Raw genomic sequence first — 20,942 nt, 5'->3', positions numbered from 1 at the left:
CCAAAAAAGGAATATATATATATATATATATAATAATAATAATAATAATAATAATAATAATATAATGATAATCGTACAACAGAAGACAAATCAAGAAGTAATAAAGAATGAGTTGAGTATCAACCCATAGAGATTTAAAAACTAACTACTAAGAACAGTTGAAAATAAATCAATAGTTGAAGCAAAACTAACCCTAATTCTACAAAATAATAAAATAAACAAAATAAACATATCTAAGAACTGACAAAAACTCAATAGGGGTAAGATTTGGACATTAGATTTCACATTTGATGTGTTCATTGGTTCATTTTTCATTAAATAAATAATTTATATGATTTTATAAAAGCTTGATCAAGGTGGCCTCTACATTTCTTTCACACAGTAATATTTCTATTTTCCTCACAAATTTTCCTTATCCCTCTCTGATTAATCTAACACAAGAAAACCATCAAAACTCTTTGAATTTTACAAGGACTGCACAATTTTAATAGTTTTACTTGACATATATGACCAACCCATCTTAGTAGTTTGTTCAAGATGAGTCATTTTTCCACCCCTCAATTTTAGAAAAATTATGCTAAGCTGTTGATGGACGGCCAATACATTAATAGACAATAATATTCATAATTAAATATCATATAAAGCATGGAAGCTTTTAAAATGGTTGAAACAGTTTGATGTGCTCGGAAAATTTTGAAGGTCTAGTGGGAAAATGTTCTAAATTATGAGCTCCATTATGTAATCCAAAATCAAGCTGAAAGTAAAATACATAGCCATAAATGGTATCATTTTGCACATTATTTTGTGTTAAATAAAAATCATTCTACATAACTCAATAGAAATCAATGAATAATTGAATACATGTAAATACATAGCCATAAATACACACATTACTTTGCGTGTGTTAACTAATTGCTCTAGTTGGAAATGATTGGCTTAATAATTCATTAGAAGATGCTTGCACTTAAATCAATTCCAGATTGACCAACCATCAACACCCAACCAATTTATTCATTAAAAATTATTTGTGATCCCTGTAGAGAGAGAAATAGCATCAAGGCAGGGGCAATTTTGAAGAGGGCATGCAGAGCATAAATCCTACTAATTTATCACCCACACACCCACACACACATCCTTGTGCATGCACATGTGCTCGCGCACACATACACACACCCACGCATGTACGCTATCAAGGCAGGGGCAATTTTAAAGAGGGCATGAAGAGCATAAATCCTACTAATTTATCACCCATACACCCACACACACATCCTTGTGCATGCACATACATGTACACATGCGCTCGCGCACACATACACACACCCACGCATGTACGCACCCACCCACCTAAGATATTTGATCATTCTAATCATAATACTTCAATTTATGCTCCTCCAAATAATAAAATTAATTTATATGCCTCGTATAAGAAAACTTTTGGCTCTGCGACAGAAAGATGGCCCTTTTAGAAAGAAGATCCCAAGCAAGATAAAAGTATAATAATTTTGAAGGAGCAACATTTTGCGTGAAATGTCATATGAAAAGAAAAGAAAACCAATGATTCAGAATGAAACAACTAAATACAAATACAATTTCGAAACAAAATTTATGGAAGTGTTTTAAGTTCCAGCGTACATGCTACTCTCCTTCAAAGAATCATCTTTTTTCAAACGCTGTATCCAATATACACAAAGCTACAGATCGAAAACGCAAAAGCATCGAAATACAACCATGATGTGCGCTCCACACTAGAGTGAAAAATGCCTATATTTTCTCATGTTCATCACTAATTTTCCTTAAAAAAATGGAAATTTTGGGCCTGCCTGTGGATATTGAAACAATAGAGCAATATCACAAAGACAAGGAACTCTGCTCACCGTTACAGGCCAGGAGGAAAGCTGGTAATCTGTCCTTGTTCTAGCATATCTTTGTTATTCACTTTATAAGCCATCCTTATACGCATTGCAAGCGGTTTCTGCAACAATATATTGAATTCAAGAATTTTTTTTTAGAGTAGGAAATCAGTAAGAAGCATGAAGAACAAAAACACAATATTTCATCAGTCATCATATAAATGGGATAGATCAACAAAAGTTGAACTTATTAGAAATTAATGCTATTAGCCTAATAATCTATCACAGCAGATTTAAGGGAATTTAAATCCCCGAGTTTTGCAGTTGTAAAAGTACTGTAGGCATCTATTTGGTAAGTTCCATTCTTTTGCTAATAAATAGCTTCTCATGTGACAGGTAGCTTTGCAAAATGAGGAGTGACAAAATGGTCCTCTTTTAGTCGCAAAGTTAAAAAAAGTCTCAATTTAATCCCCACATTCTTTTAATGGGATAGTTTATCCAGCGAACTACTGCCCATTTATAAAAAATATGAAGATTAATTTGATGCTTTCATAGACTCCAGGACTAAAATGACTCCATATAAATAATCATGGGACCATTTTGGCACTTCACTCCTTGAAAAATACAAGAAGTTTTGCAGATTTGCATTCTAAAAATAAAAATAATTATGCTTTTGCTTAAAAAAAGATGGAATATGATAACTGAAGGTTAAGAATATGTTACATATCATCCATGTCCGAAATAATTTGGTCAATGATGCATGCCAATAATTTCAAATGCCATCAAAATACAACAAGACCACATTTAAATTATAAAATAAGTAGTACATATCATAAAGCTCTGCATGTCATTGATGTGTTAAACAGGTAAGAAAAAAATGGGGAATGATGTAGAAAATTATGAGCTATTGATGGATTAGCTTTATTAACTTCATATGGTAAAATGGTTTTGACTTAATGAAGATAAACCTCAGAAAGGTTACAATTGCCACTAATGTACTAGCGTAGTCTTCTTCAATAAATGAAAAAAAAAAATCAATTTTGCATTTCTCATGGTGTCATCAACAATAAATTAATCCAATAATCCAAATATTTATTTTAAATGCAAATATTTGTAATATCCTTTGTCCATGACTCAGATATTGCAGGACTAACAGCTAACTGAATGATAAATCACCAGACACATATTACTTGATGAAGGAGCAGTTGTTATTTTAATAAAAAGATTCAGGTAGCAGAAAGCCGATCAAGTCCAGAACAATGATGAGACTTTATCACGAGACCCAAAATATGACAGCTAACAGCTATGATACCATTCAAATATATGATGAATAGATCTATCAAAATTTTTCTTTTATATTTTTCATTCAATTTTGTAGATATTACACCGGATTAACTACCACAGCTACCAAATATTCGATGTAGGGGCATAAATAGCCAAAAATATATATCCCTTATATATTAAAATGCTTCAGGGAATGAAATTATAGGAATCTCAGAAGTTTTGCAACTGTATAAATAGTACAAGATAAGTAAGAATTTCTATCAAGTCCTAAATTATAGTATCAGGATTCAAGATATACTCAAACCAAAAAATCAAATCTTGCCCATTATTTGACTTCAATATATTTTTTTCATGAAACTTTTGTTTTACTATTTGAACCATTCAATGTGTATCATTCAAATAAGTGGCAATGATCCTATTATCTGACCAAAAAGAGGGATATACCTGCCCGTGTTGGCTATTAGTGACCGATAATGTTTGCATTATAGACCCAGTTCCACTAGGCGGAATAGTACTGCTGCTAGCAGGATCCAGGTGCAGCTGAATAAACTGCACAGAATATAGAGTTGAAAATAATAGCGTATGAAAAAAAACCAATAATAATAATATAAAAAATACAGGCTGTTTGAAATTTTAAGCGATGCCAAGGTGAACATCCACAAAAAATGAGACTAAATTAAGATAAGTTTTCTTCCTGGGTATGGTCCGCAATGTGTTAATTTAAAAAATTCAACAATTAGCAGCTGAAGATGAACACAACTCTTATTTTGTAAATTGTTAGCACCATAGACTGATAATAAATGCAAACAATAACAGAAAGTTCTTTGGAACAATATTAATGTACTTCTGGTACAGGAATTCTAACGGGAAGAAAGCTTTAAATAACAAAATTAATGAGGGACTTATGTTTGGTCAACTTTTTCAAGAAATTATTTATGAAAACAACTTTATTTTTGCATTTTTCTTTTGGTTTCCCTATCTGATTTGAACATCTGGTGCTCTCTATCTTCATGAAATTTAAAACAGTAATTACATATCTTCTGTTTCATTTTCTTGTAAAGAAAAGGATCCTTAGAATTCAGCTTTCATATTACCAAAAAAAAGTATAAACATAAAAATCTAAGAATTTATAGCTATGAATTATAATTTTAACAGACTAACAATAATCGGAAACACAACTTGAAACCATAGCCCCATCTATGGGCCTACAGGTTTAAGATGACTTCAAGGTTAAATAAAACAGAAGTGACTTCTATCTCCACCAAACTATAAGGACAGATTGAAAAGAAACTTTTTCTTTAAGGGATATTTTGCAACCATGTCTCCTTTTTTGCTATGGAAAAGCGATGGGTACCCTTGCTTGGAATCTTGCCAAACAGTTTCTAGGAATTAAAGTAAAATTAGAACTTCACATGATGCTGCAATATAAGAAAGAACATTTTTAAACCCAAATATTTTTTTGTAGAAAGGACATACTAGAAAAAACTTTTACAAAATTAAAAAAAAAAATTACTCGTATCAGTTTTGAAACAAAAACCTAGCTGCAGAATTTATCCCAGTAAAAGACTGTAGTAACCAATCTTAGCTGTGGAGACAAACCTCATTGCTTTTATGATATAAATCTGGGCACAGATCATGCAAAAGAGAACAAATGAAGATTATCTACAGCTCATAACCCTAATTGTGCATGGTCAGACCAGGTCTCACATCGATAGCATAGATTCAATTCACACTTTTACCCCACCCAAATATTCCCCACTTAGAAGCCAACACCCATGGTCGGACTCAATGTCGATCATTGTGCACGTGAGGGACTGTTGATCATTGTCCAATGTGAGGGAACGAGAGTCAGATTAAAAATTCATGAGCTAATGCATAATTACAAAGACTTTCTGATACCGGAGTTAACTAAAATCAAGACGTAAGACACAATTTTTATTACTGCTAAAAATAATGTCACAATGAAGACTTGAAATAATGAAAGACAACACCCAAGGCAAAAGTACAAAGCAAAGGATTAAAACTAATGACTCAATAAAGAGGAAACAACCCCTTGATGAGGAAGGAGTCAGGTGAGGGAAGGTTGGATTGGCGGCTGCGTGAAGGCTGGAAAGGTGGGGCTGCAGTGAAAGAAAAAGGAAAGCAGATTGGCGATAGCAACGACGTCAAACAACAGCTGGAGAGTGAAGGCCGGAAAGGTGGGGCTGCAGTGAAAGAAGTAGGAAAGCAGATTGGCGATAGCAACGGCGTCAAACAACAGCTGGAGATGAGCAGGAATACCATCAAAAGCTAGATTGGCGGCGGCAGGGCAGAGATGGGGGTTGTTGTGGAAGAAGTAGGACACTAGCTAGGAAGGTTCACTAGCACTTTCGGAGGGTCGACAGAAAGCGGGGAAGCACTGACAGCGATGGGAAAGGCCAGAAAAGGCCTGAAAGGGCTTGACAACATGTTGGAGGGGATCGGTGGTGGACGAGAGTAGGAAGGTGGCTGGCAGCAGTGGAAGAAGGGGCTGCGATGGCTGGATTCTAAAATGACAGCAAGTAAACGAAAGTATGGTAAGATAAATGCCTCGTCTGAGCTACAACCAAAGCATCACTTGAACCCTTGAAGACGATCACCACCTCGAAAGAGGGACGGTCGGAGTACTACTTCAACGTCAAATGCAATCCTCGAAGGGAAAATACCAAGGCTAAAAAATAAATTCATATATCAGAAGCAAGACCCCTAACTCCGAGCACATCATCCACTATTTATAATGAGGCTAGGATTTTATTTTAAGCAATACTTAAAATAAGAAAGAGAATAATATCAGATTCCAGATTTTAGAAAAGAATTTAAAATAAGAAAGAAGAACAAAATCAGATTTTACAAAATGTTTTTAAAATAAGAATGAAGGATAAAATCCGATATCAGAATTTAGAAAAGAGGAATAAAATATGCAAAAATTTTGATTTGGAAATGCTTGTATTCGGAAGGTGGTCAGAAGGAAAGAGGTGAACGGAAGAGAAGGGAAAGGAGCGGAAACCCCCCTATCTTTGAGGACCAGTCGTTCCTCCATAGCCCCCGCGTCAGTTATCCGGGGCTGGGGGAGCTTCGACATTATTGGTCGTAGCTTCCGTGCGTTGTCAGCCACCACTAGATTCGACTGGAGACCATAAATAGCCCCGTGTTGACATACTTTCTTTTACTATCACTAGCTTTCCCTCATTAAAGTTGTCCTTGTCCTTGTAGGCAAGAATAGAAAGCCATTCTAAGACCGTCCAGATCCCATCCTTCTCAAACCGAACAAATTCTAATATTATCTAAACTAGTCCCAAAGCTTTCTTCACCACAAACCGAACAAATTCTAGCATTCATTAAGTTGCCAAAAATTTTCCATCCAGTTGGCACCTCAAAAAAGTTCAGATTTATATTATTTGCTACAACATCAAGCACCGCAGAGTTTGGCATGCTCCCGACGACACCCTTCAGCCCAGGAGAAAAGTAAGGAATGGATTGCACAACGTTAGTTGCGATGATGGCAATAGAATAAGACGAAGTCACAAAGAACCTTTTACCGAGTATCACATTACGATCAACATCACCATCAACAGCTGCACCAAACATAGGGGGTTCATCTTGCGGCTATGATTTGCTCAATCCCATCTGCACAACTAATTCCTTGGCATAAGTGAGCTTACGGTCTGGATGGTCCCCATCGATGTCTTTCTTAAGAGTGAAATTTAACAAAGAGCTTTTTTTTTTGCACCAAGTTCTTTAACAAAAAAGCGTTTGGAATTAACTACAGTAACATCATGAAGTGCATCATAGTAGAAACTAAAATTTGGAGAAGCGAGAAGGTTTTGGATTAATGAAAAATAAAAAAATTGATCTCCATATCGATCAGTTTTAATTTGGCATAATCTGAGCAGAAAGTATACCACCACGTAGGTTCTCGAAAGCTAAATTTCGAACAAGTAAATATCTCATATGTTTCTCATCTATGACAAGTTGAGTCTCAGTGAGGTTGAAGATTTGCAAGAGCTTGGTCGATGGGTGATTATTATTATCTTCTGCGTCTTCTCTTTGACTTTTGAGGTTTTGGAGAACTGACATCTTCTGCTACGTTCCAATAGCAAGAGCATCACATTGATCTTTCGTCTCTTCATATGGAACATTGGGGGTGAGGGTTGGATATGTAGCCACCTGTGATGCTATCAGTTAGTTGTTACTAAGACCACCCACTGAAATTATAATTTCTGACATCTTCTGGTCTGCATGATTTTCATGTCTCAATAAAATGTTCTTTATCTTCTGGGAGAGCAGGAATCATAATCTCATCAAAAGTCGCATTTTTCTTTTAATCACATGGAAGAAAGGCATTGGATGCATCTACGAACAAGGGAGTTCAACGGGGGAAGACGTCATTGGATGAAAATTCTTGTTCGAATTGCTCTTCAGTGTCTGCAGTGTCTTTACCCAACTTTTCGATTATGCCCTGCTCGGTGAAGTAGATTTCTCCCTTGGTTGTGCATTCTGCTTCAACATATCCAAATCCGTGGCACTTGCAACATCTTCTGGCTGTGAGAGACTTTCATATTAGTTTTTTAAGATAGTAGCAAAGGGGGTCGCTTGGTGATGCAGTCTCTCCACTTCGGAAGCTAGAATCTGAAACTTTTGGTGGTAGTAAGTTAGTAAAAACTAGTGTTGTGTTTCCTGTTTCGTTTTCATATTTTCACGTTCTTCCCTTCGACCTTCCAAATTACAGTCGAGAGTATCTCGTCTTGGGTAAGCTCAGGCATATTCCTTCTTGGTGGCATAGTTGACGGTTCTGGGATCTGCAGAAGAAAGAAATAAGGAAAAAAGAAAGAAGAAAAAAAGATACACAAAAGAAAGAATTGAAAAAAATTGATGTGATGGATTGGGTAGGGGCGGGTGCTAGAAACCCTGGGATGGGACTAGGGTTAGGCTAGCTTTGATACTAAAAGATACCGGAGTTAACCCAAATCACGACGTAGATCTCAATTTTATTATGGACTTAAAAAAATGTAATAATGAAAACTCGAAATAAAAAAAGACATCACACAAAGCAAAAACACAAAGTAAAGAATTATAACTGATAACTCATTAAAAAAGACACAACCGCTTGATGAGGAGGGAGTCCAGCAAGGGAAGGTTGGATTGGTGGCAACGGTGAAGGCCGAAGAGGTGGGGCTACTGTGGAAGAAATAGAACAGCAGAATGACGACAATAACAGCATCGAACCGCAGCTGTAGATGAGCAGGAACATCGTCGAAGGCTGGATTAGCGGCGACAGTTAAGGTCGGTGATACCGGAGCTAGTCGGGATGTGGAAAAATACAACAAAACAAACTTTCACTAATATAAAAATAGTGATACAACACAACTCAAACAAAAGAGGAATACAATAATAGAAGAACCCCTAGCTAGAGCTATAGGAAGAGATTCAAAGGCGGTAGCGGTGGCGGCGTCGACAGGTTGAGCGACGTCAAAGGGGTGAGCGACGTCAAAGGGGTGAGCGCACATTGGGTTGTTAGGGTATTGTGTGTGGTTTTGTAGGTGGATTGGAAGGCGTGACCGTGGAGGAAGTAGAGGTGGCGATAGAATGGTGGAGTGTAGGGATGGTCAATAGTTAGTGGAGTGGTAGCGAAAAGGGATTGGTGAGAAGTAGTAAAAGAGTTTGAAGTTTACAACACCACCTAAGAGCATAATACAGCCGAATCACCACATGTCGTCGATTACAACCCTTGCAAGAGGGAAGAGACTCTACATTGGATATTAGAAGACAATTCTAGTAGAAGTGCCTCCAACATACTCAAGGGACAGCTATTTATAGCCTCCTACTACTACACAAGAGGAAAGGAGTGGAAAAGAAAAGAAGAATCCAGAACACCCTTTTCCAGGAAAGATTCGGTGCGAAAAGCTCAATTGGATCGTGAGAAGTAGTGATCCCTCCTATCACGCGTTCTCCCACCTTCGAGAGTTCACGAAAAGTCGCTCTGTTTCATGTGGTTTCGCGGGGATCCGACCCTCTATTTTGAAGGACCCAGCTCGAAGCGCTATTCTACGCCCAGATTTGGTAGTTGTTCTTAAGCGCTCGCATTCGTCTCCCAAGGTTGAGGAAGCTTCGACCTCGTTAGTTGAAGCTCATGTTCTTCGAAGTATGGTGTTAAGTCAGTGACATTGAACGTCGCTAAAATGTTGTAGTCTCCAGGAGAGTTAATCTTTTAAGTGTTATCGTTCCGCTTTTGAAGTACTTTGAAAGGTCCATCTCCTCTCAGCTTAAGCTTCCTGAATGATCCTGCCAAAAATCTCTCCTTTTCCAACTGAATCCATTCGAGGTTGTTTTACTGAAACATTACTTCCTCAATTTATTTGCTTGTGCCTGAAATTTTTTATTCTGCTTAGCAATTTCATTGCCAACTTCTTCGTGAAGCTTTTGGATCTTGTGAACTCATTCTGTAGCATCCTTGTTGATTTCTGAAGATGCCAAGAGCAATACCATTTCAAGTGGCACGAGCAAATTGCACCAGTACACAATCTCGAAGGGAGTACGTCCTGCAGTTTAGTTGATTGATATGTTATAGGCGAACTCAACTTGAGCTAGGATGAGATCTCATTGTTTTATGTTTTTCCCCACAGAACATCTCAGGAGATTACTAAGGCTTCGGTTTATTACCTCTGTCTGTCCGTCTATTTGTGGATGTGTTGTCGAACTGAATTAAAGTTTGCTGCTGAGTTTTCCCCATTGTATCCTCCACAAGTGGCTCAAGAATTCGACGTCTCTGTCGGAGGTGATGGTCTTGGGAATCCCATGTGGCCTTACAATAACCCTTAAGTATAGATCGGCGATGTGAGAGGCGTTAGTGTTTTGTGGCAGGGTACAAAGTGGGCTATCTTGGAGAATCTGTCTACTACTACCATTATAGAATCCTTTTTTCTTCGAGTTTTGGAAGACCTAGCATGAAATCCATGTTGACATCCACCCACAATGCCTCTAGTATTGGAAGTAGTGTGTATAATACGACATTTTGAGCTCGTCTTGGCCAGATAACATATCCTGCATTGTTTGACACGTCGTTTTACATCTTTTGTTTATTTTAGCCAAAAAAATGTTCTCATACGAGGGCAAGGGTTTTGTCTTTGTCGAAATGTCATGCTAGTTTTCCGTTGTAGCCTTCTTGGACAATGACCTCTCTTAGTGAACACCAGGGAATGCACAACTGACTCTTGTGGAAGAGGTATCCATCTGTACGATAATATTGCCTGTTAGCTTCTGACATTGCTCCTATATATTTTTGAAATCTTCATATGTTTCATATAGATCCTTTATGACCTCGAAGCCCACAACTCAAGTCTGCATGGATGTTAACAATAGGGGTCGACAACTCAGTGCATCTGTTACGTTGTTCTGGATTCCCACCTTGTGTTTCAGCACAAACTAGAAAGAGGCTAGAAATTCCACCTAGGTGGCGTGTCATCCCTTTAGTTTGCTCTAGCTGTTGAAGAATTTTAGAGCCTCGTGATCTGTGAATAGTGTAAACTCATTTGTCAACAGGTAATGACTCTAGTGCTCCAAAGCTCTTACAATGGCATTGAATTCCTTGTCGTAGGTTGAGTATTTTCTCCTGATCTCTTTCAATTTCTCACCGAAGAAAGCGATGGGTTGTCCTCCTTGGCTTAGTACTGCTCCAATCCCTACCAGAGGCATCACATCCTACCTCGAAAAGTTGGTTGAAGTCAAGTAATGCTAGCACAAATGTCTGAGTCACCTTTCTTTTAGTGTGTCAAAACTGTCCCGGCTTGCTACTATCCAAGTAAACTCCTTTCCTTTTAGAAGTTTCTTCAAAAGGAAGGTGATAGCACTAAAGATTTTGATAAATCTTTGATAGAATGATGCTAGCCCCAAGAATTGTCTCAGCTCGGTGAATGATTGAGGTACAACTCAGCTGATAATGACCTCTATTTGTACGGGATCCATCTAAATGTCTGCACTACACATGATATAACCTAGAAAGCATACCTGGCTCTTTATGAAGCGACTTTTCTTTGGATGGACATATAGTTGCTCTGCTTGCAATACCTCAAATACTGTCTTCATGTGATGCAAGTGATCTTCCTCTGGTCGACTGTATACTAGAATTTCATCAAAATAGACAACGATAAACTTTCCGATGTAATGTTGGAATAACTGGTTAATTAATCTCATTAAAGTGTTAGGCTCGTTCAACAAACCGAAAGGCATAACAATCCACTTATAAAGTTTGCCCCGCGTCTTGAAGGCGATCTTCCACTCATCCCCTGGCCTCATCTGTATCTGGTGATATCTGCTGCACAAGTTTATTTAGGAGAAGATAATGGCTCCATGTAGCTAGTTTAAGTGTTCATCAAAACGGGGTATGAGAAATTGATACTTGATAGAAATCTTGTTGATGGCTCGACTGTCGATGCACATTCGCCACGATCCATCCTTTTGGCACCCTCAGGGTTGGGGCTGCACGGACTGGTGCTTTCTCTGACTATCCACCTTGCAATGAGGTCCTGCACTTGTTGTTGCAATTCTTCACACCCACGAGCCTTAATATGTAGGCTGATCAGTTTGGCAATATGGATCTTGGTATAAGTTGATGACGCGTTAAATGTCTCTTAATGGTGGTAATCCCTTCGGTAAACTGTCGAACATCACATTCTGAAAGTCCTGTATCAATGGTTGCAATAAAGCTGGTATCTCTCTTTCTTCCTCGCTTCCTTCCAGGAGGACTAATGCTGGTGTTACACGAGCATCTTTGACCGACTGAAGGAAAGTGGTACGAGGAAATATTGCTACCTCTGTATCGCTCCAACCTTTGGTATCCTTAGCAGGTAGTAACACTATATGTTTCCCATCCTTCTTGAAAGAATAAGTACTTTGAACCTATCGTGTTGAATTTTGCAATCAAATTGTCAAGGCCTACCAAACAGAATGTGGCAGCCGTCCATAGAAACCACGTCACACCATACCTTTTCATGTAGCTGGTCTCCGATGGAGAACTCAGCTAAGCACTGTTGTTCTACACGTATCTAGTTTCCCTTCTTTAAACATATAAAGGAATATGACTAACGATGCTTTTGTGTGTCCAAACCTAACTTTTTTACCATGAGCGTTGATAACACATTTTCACAGCTACCACTGTCGATAATCAGGATGCAGACCTTCCCTTTAACCATGCAATTGGTGCGAAAAATGTTATGCCTTAGCCACAATTGGTCTCGCACCGGCTCAGACTGTAGTATTCGTCCAAAGAATAGTGCTTCTTCATCTTCGTGGAGCTAAAACTCTTCTTCTGGGCTCTCCTCTGATTCCTCATCGACTCCTCGACAGTGCCTTGATCCATGAGGTTGAACACACAGCTTGTTGGACAGTTGAAGGCAATGTGAGAGGAGCCATAGCACCAGAAACACTTCCTGACTGACACTGTACTGGAGGAACTACCTTTTTTTGGCTTCCTCTCGATTTGATTTGCCTTGTCAGTCCCTTGTCAATTATGTTATTTCCTCCCGAGGTACCCTTGTCAGCTATAGCAGTTGCAGGCGACCGCTTAGTTGAAGGTGGCAGTCTGAACGATGATCGTTGTCTACTTTGCTTCCGTTGTCTCTCCACCTTCAGGGCTAGTGCCTGAACGCCCCTCAACGTCCAGTATGACTGTAGTTGTACCACATTGCTAATGGCGGGGTTTAAGGCTTCAAGATATATGGCGATTGTTTGCTCCTCTGGCTCTGTCGGCTTGCACTTTAGTTGCACGTGGTCGAACTGGGCCTTGAACTCCTCAACTGATAGATCTCATTGCTGCAAGTTGTGAAGTTTTGAGAACATGCCCTGGTGATACTGGCGATACTGTGATGGGAGGTATTTTTTCTTTATTGTCATCATTTTCTCCTACTTGGTTATTTTTTCACTTCCTTCCCTCTTTCTTTTCCTTTGTAGATTCTCCCACCATAAGAAGGCATTCTTCTATAGTTTAATTACGGCTAGCTTGACTCGCATGTCCTCTGGTATGCTTTTATATTCGAAGATTTATTCGACTATTTGCAGCCAGTTGATAAACTCATCGGGGTCCATGCTTCGCTTGAACTCTGGGAGACCCATCTTGATGCCAAAGTCCCTCTAACTTCCATAAGGAGCCTCCTCTCTCGACCTCCTTTGAGATTGGATGCCAAAACGACACGAACGATATTCTTTGTTGTTGTGATCTTCCATGTGGAACGGATTAAGATCTTCGTCTTTGTCTTCCCTATGAATCTATTGATCAAGAGCGAAGGTAATCTCTTCTTAGTTCCTGTCGTCTAAATTAGCAGACGACGAATTCCACGTTAGATCTCTTCCCAAGTAAAGCCTAATGTATCTCTTTGTGGTGGCATGACCAGAGTTGGGAATTGGAAGAAAAATGTTGATAGAGGTGAATTGGGGGGAGGGGAGGTTGAGGAAACCCTAGGATAAGACTAGAGTTGAGCTGACTCTGATATCAAATGATACCAGAGCTAGTCAGAATGTAGGCCAAATAAAAACAAAGTAATCTTTTATTAATATAAAAATAGTGATACAACACGACTTGGCCAAATAAAAACAAAGTAAACTTTTATTAATATAAAAATAATGATACAACACGACTCAAACAAAAGAGAAATACAAGAATAGACGAGTGTCTAGCTAAAGCTATAGGAACAATTCGAAGGCGATAGCGGCATTGGTGGGATGAGCGGTTGTTGGGTAGGTAAGGGATTGTGTGGGTTGGTTGTATGTGGATTGATATGCGAGACAGTCGAGAAAGTAGCGGTGACGATAGAGTGGAGTGGTAGGGAAAAGGGATCGGTGAGAGGTAGTAGCCAAGGAGTTTGAAGTTTACAACATCACCTTGGAGCAGGATACAACCGAAACACCACCTGTCGGTTACAACACTAACAAGAGGGAAAAACTCTACACAAGAGATTAGAAGACAACTCTAGTAGTAATGTCTGCCACGCACTCAAGGGGCAACTATTTATAGTCTCCTACTATTACACAAGAGAAAAAGAGTGAAAAAGGCAAGAAGAATCCAAAATACCCTTTTCTAGAAAGATCTGGTGCGAAAAATCAGCTGGATCGCGAGAATTTGCGATCCCTCCTGTCGCGCGTTCTCCCACCTTTGCGAGTTCAGAAGAAGCCGATCTGCTTCGCGCGGTTTTGTGGAGCTTCAACCCGCTGTTTGAAGCGTCCCGCTAGGTGCACAATTTTGCGCCTTGATTCAAACGCCGCTCCTAAGAACCCACGTCAGCCGGAGTGGTGGGGGCTGCTGTGGAAGAAGTATGACAGCAGTTGGGAAGGTTCGCCAGCACTTTCAGAGGGTGGACGGAAAGCAGGGAAGCACTAGCAGTGATTATAAAGGACGGGAAAGCAAGGTAGCTACTGTAGAGGTGTCGGTAGGCTGTCGGGACGGGACTGAAAGAGCTGGACAACAAGTTGGAGGGGCTGCGGTTGTTAGACAAGAGCATGAAGGTGGCTGGCTTGCAGCAAAGAAGAGGGGGCTGTGATGGCTAAATTCTGAAATGATAACAGGGAAACGAAAGAATGGTAAAATAAATGCCTCGTCGAGGTCCAACTATAGTCGGAGCACCACTCGTACTCTTAAAGCTGATCACCACCTCGAATGAGGAACAGCCAGAGCACTACCTCGATGTCGGATACAGCGCTCGAAGGGAAAAGACCAAGACTAAAACCTGAATTTAATATCAAAAACAAGACCACTAACTCTAAGCACATTATCCTCTTTTTATAATGAGGCTCGGATTTTATTTTAGACAATAGTTAAAAAAAAAAAGAGAATAAAATTTGATTTCAGATTTTATGAAAGACCTTTTAAAATAAGAAAGGACAATAAAATCAGATTTTAAATTTTAGGAAAGGTTTTTAAAATAAGAAAGAATAAAATAAGATCTCAGAACTAGGTAAGAGGAATAAAAATATTCTAAAAGGAATAAAAATATTCAGAAATTCCGATTTGGAAACTTTTATTAGGAAGGTGTTAAGAAGAAAAGAGGGGAATGGGAGAGAAGGTTAAGGGAGGGAGCGGCAACCCCCCTCCCTTTGAGGACCGGTTGATCCTCCATAACCCCGATGACCTCCGCGTCACTTTCATTCCATGAATATTAACACTACATCCCAACATATTACAACTCGTGAATATAGGGACTTGAGCAACATAGTTCAAAGTGGTACCTAAACACAGCAGTGCAGGATTTGATGGAACACGATATAAATAGATATTATGATTAATTAGTGAATTTAATGGATCAGAACATGTATAGATAGTACAGTTAACGAGTTTTACTCTGTTGATTAAAATTCAAAGTTAACCTTGCTTAGCTTGCTGAGCATGAAACTTGAAGAATAATCACGAAATCTGCATATCTTTTAGAGCGAAGCAAACTCATCCTCATTTTGCAATTTTGATATTTTCCAGAATATTTTGGAATAAAAACCCAAGCTTCCCCCATTAAACAAGAACACTGGATTCATGTTTTATATCACATTCAGCATTGAATATAACTTTTGGCATTCGTTTTTCTTTTGGTTGCAACAAAAAATGACGAAAAAGGAACACAAGCAAGTGAAAGAACTAAATAAAAATTCAGCTAAGATATTTGCTCAAGTTAACCATGTTAAGATGTTAAAAGTTGAAAATATTATTTTTTGTAAAAAGTTCTAGGTGGGAGTTCCATCAGTCAGTTCAAAAGTCGCAAACTAAATATTTATGATTATAATTAAAGAAAAACTAGATGGCAAAAAAAATTGCATCAAAATAACAATTATATTTCACGTACCTTTGGAACAGCAGCTTGAAAAATGAAATCTGTATATGTATTCGATGATTTATTTGTAAAGGTAGCTTTGATATGCGTAACATTGAGTTTCCCAGGCAGCTTTGTGAAGCTGAACATGATATTCAATGAATTGCTCTCAAAAGCAGTTATGGATGGAAAATCTGGTTTTTCACTACCTGTTTTAAGTGAGTATATTAAAGCTTCACCAGTTAGGAACATAATAAATGGTAAGGCAAAAGACTGACCTGAAACAGTTACATGATTTGACAAGCCATCCAGTAAATCTACTATTGGAACGGTGGATGGAGGCGATCTGGTAATTTGATCAATCCCTCTCAGAGGATCTATGGCCAATGCTTCAGAAGATAGGGATGTGGACGTGGAAGTTAAAGATGACAAACCATCCAGAGGACCAACCGCTGAAGAATTGGCCACACTGGTTGAGATGCCATTTAATGGTGACGAATCATTTTGAACGGGAGAACCAATTGATAAAAGATCCATCAAAATATCTGAGCCTCCAGCGAAAGCAGCACCTTCACACGTTTTGCAAAGAAAAAATAAAAAAAATAATAACAAGAAAGAAAAAAATTACGTCTTATTGAGAAAAGATGCAGCATTTATACCTAAAAATTGATTTAAGAACATGAAGCACGTAGGACAGTTTATAAATGTTGCATCGGCATAAAAGCAGCAGCAGCTTATAATAGCACAATTTTATAGGCCGAAGGAAAAAAGAAATTCAGTTATCCAGAGAACATTATACTTCTTCCATTTTTCACCTTTATAAGGAAGAAAGTGTGCATGCATACAAAAATAAATAGTACTGCTGATGAGCATTGTAAAAGAGACTCATGGTGGTTTGACTAAACATTTATATACCAATATGACCAATTATGCCAAATGGAAGTGTGTAGAAGATTGCAGATATAAGCAAAGCAGATGTGACAAAATGGCGTTGCTGAAGCACATTTGTGAGAAAGATTAGCAGAGATGGCTGACAAACAATTAAAAATAAAAATTAAAAAATAAAGCTTTACTAACCCAACAATCAAATCTAGCTCAGTACTCCACTACATTGTCCAAATTTAAGAGTTCTTAGGTAGGGTTTTATTACATTTTCTCCCTCCTTAGAACCATCACGAGAACCTTTGCCTTCAACCCCATGCCTACCACTCAACATTGTCCTCATCTATCACGACCTGGCCCAAGGTTTGGAATTAACTAAAACAGGAACGGATGGTCGAACGTTGAAAATCAATTCTCTGTTATTCTATTTCCATCACTAACAGTTTAATATTCAAATATACATGAAAGAGTCAATAAGAAAAATAATTAAATTAACAAGTAGAAATTTATACATTTCTGGTTAATATTCTCGCCTCATATACACATTTAATTCTCTTTTGTTTATCTTGTTCAAATATTTAAAATCTAAAATAAAAAAATGCCTAAGGAGTGGAGGAACAATATTTTGATCCCCATTTTTAAGAATAAAGGGGATGCACAAGAGTATGCCAATTATAGAGGAATTAAGCTAATGTGCCATACATTAAAATTATGGGAGAGAGTTATATAATAGATATTAAGATGTAATACAAAGATTTCTCATAATCAATTTGGATTTATGTAGGGCAAGTCTACCATTGAAGCTATATATTTATTGAGAGCTTTGGTGAAGAAGTACAGAGAAAGTAAAAAGGATCTACATATGATTTTTATTGATTTAGAAAAAACTTACAATAAGATTCCGAGAGAAGTTCGAGAGAAGTTTTTTGATTCCGAGAGAAGTTTTTTTAGAGAGTACTAGAAAAGAAATGTGTTCATATGACTTACATTCAAGTCATCAAAGATATGTATACTAAAGTTGTTACTTGTGTTCAAACAGAAAGAGAATTGATCAAGTATTTTCCTATTTTAGTTGGATTATAGTAGGGATCAGCTTTAAACCCATATATTTTTGCTTTAGTTATGAATGTTTTTACTAAAACGTTACAGGAGGATGTACCTTGACGTATGATTTTCAATGATAAAATCCTTCTTATTAATATGTTTAGAGAAAGAGTACAGGGAAAACTTAAATTATGGAGGTCTACATATTAATATAATGTGCTTATCATTAATGTTTATGTTATATGATTATGAACAAGTGATAATTATTTAAATTATACTACGTTAAAAAAAAATAAAAAGCAACGCGCAAAGTGAAAGTTTATTAGCATACTAAGAATAAGAAATAATTTCATGATGGAGAATAATCTTAGTTGGAGTTCCTTTTGATTAACTAAATACTTAAATATATGAAAAAATTCTATATGTATTTAGGGATTTCACAAGAAATTAATATTAAAGAAAACACTATTTGTCATTGTGGGTGATTAGCTTGCTTAGAAAATAATATATATGAAATTGAAATGCAAGATATGAAATTTAGCTGATCGTTTAATGTTCTATGCAAAATTAAATAACTTTAACAAGTTCCATAACAATTAATAATAGTTTGCATATACTCAAATTGGAATTGAATTACTCTAAATATGAAATCCTCTTTAACTTCTTAATTAAATACTTAAATATAGGTTCCTTTTATTGGTTCAATGTTTCTAACTTAATTTGATATCTAATATTAATGTGTTCTTATGTATAGGTTCCCTTATAAATTAAAATGATTCTATTTTAAAAACTTAATAATAAATGAAGAGCATAGAAGTTAAACAGTAAACGTTCAATTGATAAAGGTTTAAATTACAATAGTATAAATGTAGAGAGTTACGATTCATAATAATAATTTTTAAAAGAAATTTTAAGATTAGTTTAATTATATAAGAACGTTTAATGGTTTTCTTCATCATATATGTGCCTTATACATGAATTTTGGTTTTGATTCATGAAAGCAAATATTCGAGAACAAACTGAACAATGAAAATTGCAAATCTTAAAGTTGATAGTTGCATTTCTAAATTTTAATAGTATTCCTACTTCTAATCTTTATGCACTTAACCAATATACTTTTAATTTAAGTTCTACATGCATTAAATATGTTAGAGTTGTGATAAACCTTACGACTTTTTATGATTTATCAGCAATTGATCTGTCAAATTGTTAGAAATGAAACATACAAGTTAGTTTTACTTCATAAATGTTCAATAGTTTCTCTTTTTGATACATTAAATTCTCGCAGCATGACATTTAGATTCTTATATAATGACCTGTTGTTACTCGGACAAAATATATATTTCTCACAAAAGGAGTTTGCATACTAATAACAAGGCAAATGAAATAATGCATATAGAAATGCTTCGAGTGCATGTTGATAAAAAGAATTCACCCTCTTACAGCACCAAAGCGTTGATGACTTTTTTTCCTCAGATAATAGTGAAAATTAGGCCCACGCCTCACTATACCAACAGGGCACATATTGACCAAAGGTGAGTTGGTGTATTCCCACTACAGATAATAATGAACTTAATATATGCCCAGCTGTGTGACGAGATATGTTTCAAGTAAGGGTGAGTTGAACTATGTTTAAAAGGTGCTCCTGAGATAGATGTATTAATATAAAGAAAGAAAAGAAATATAAATATGATAATGATAAGTTCATTAAAAGACTAACATGAAAAACTAAATACCATGATCACACTATCATACATTGTTTTAAAGGTTTAATAATATCTACATTCATATTTGTTATTCATATTTTTAGCACAGGATATAATTTCTTTCATAATTTAAATTAGGGGGATTTACATACATAAGATTTAAAACTACTCATTTTACATATTTAACACCTCAAATATTATATTTACAAACCTAACACCTAGAAATATCAAATACACCTAACATGCCACTTCATTTGCCCTCTTCCCTCTCCGTCCACTGCCATCCACTCTTCAACTCATGTGTCTCCTACCTTGGAGACTACTATGTCCTCATGAAAAGTTTGGGTGGGATCAGTTAGTGTGAACTAGGCTTACTCCAATTCAGTACAAGATCCTTGCATGACAATTCATTGCCAAAGATAGTTCTGTGTGAATTGTGCTTGCTCAAATTTAGTCACAGGTGAAAATCATGCTTGCAAATCCTTAATCGAAAACCATCCCATTTTCTCAGATGAGGCCTATAACATCAAACTCGGCATTGAGGTAATGATGAAGCATTCCGGCCACCATAATGTTATCAACCTTAAGGCCGTGTATAAGGAAACCAATTACATGCATTTGGTCGTGGAAATCCAAAAAAAAATGACCTCTTCTTCAAGCGAGAAGCCTTATCCTCTCTTTTGAACTTTATGTAGGGAATGTTCACTGCAATCTAAAGCCAAGAGACATTTTTATCGCCACTTCTACAATAAAGCTCATTGAATTCAACCTTAATATTTATATAAAGCCTGGTACGTTATGCGACAAATAAAATTTGCTAATAACGTGTTTGCTTTTTATTCTCAATGATTAAACATTCAATCTTGCACGAGAACTTGTATGGGACCGGGGGAAGCCCGTTCTAATATTGCATCAAAGGCATTGGTGGGGGTTAACAAAGCAACCGATGCTTATGCACTTGCTAACAGAGAGAGAGAGAGAGAGAGAGAGAGAGAGAGAGAGGAAACCATCAGAGTTGTGTATTTGATATATTGGATAATTTTAGGTTTTAAGTATGTAAATATAATATTTGAGATGTTAGAAGTTGAGTTGTATATATTTCAATTTTCCTTTAAATTAATGACTAGCATAGATGATATTTCTTTTTCTCGAGTTACTGTGATTTAGAACTTTAATAGTCCCAATGGGTTATTTGGATAACTAATTATGTTCCATAATTAATTCAATCTTAAATGAGTAGAAGCGAAGAGGCAGTGTATCGTAGATGGGGCCACACAAGAAAAAGGGACCTCATTATATTTTTATATGGACTTTCTAGTTTTACAACTCTTTCATTAATTTCAGATTCATATAAATTACTAGAAAACTAAATC

General features: G+C 36.9%; 1 protein-coding gene across 1 annotated transcript in view; it reads right to left on the bottom strand.

The window, feature by feature from the left end:
- Window positions 1-1,579: 1,579 nt before the first annotated feature.
- LOC110033670 (AP-1 complex subunit gamma-2-like) overlaps window positions 1,580-20,942 on the bottom strand; it is a 73,687-nt gene continuing 54,324 nt past the window's right edge. Inside the window, exons 14-17 of the mRNA XM_020737726.1 lie at window positions 16,216-16,506; window positions 15,971-16,146; window positions 3,579-3,683; window positions 1,580-1,972 (exon numbers count right to left, since the gene is read on the bottom strand). Of these exons, the coding sequence (XP_020593385.1) occupies window positions 1,877-1,972; window positions 3,579-3,683; window positions 15,971-16,146; window positions 16,216-16,506 (668 nt within the window). The 3' untranslated portion in view covers window positions 1,580-1,876. The remainder of the gene's footprint in view (window positions 1,973-3,578; window positions 3,684-15,970; window positions 16,147-16,215; window positions 16,507-20,942) is intronic.

Source organism: Phalaenopsis equestris, unplaced genomic scaffold, assembly GCF_001263595.1.
Source record: "Phalaenopsis equestris unplaced genomic scaffold, ASM126359v1 Scaffold001251, whole genome shotgun sequence".
Lineage (NCBI taxonomy): Eukaryota > Viridiplantae > Streptophyta > Magnoliopsida > Asparagales > Orchidaceae > Phalaenopsis > Phalaenopsis equestris.
This window is presented reverse-complemented; position numbering and strand designations above follow the sequence as displayed.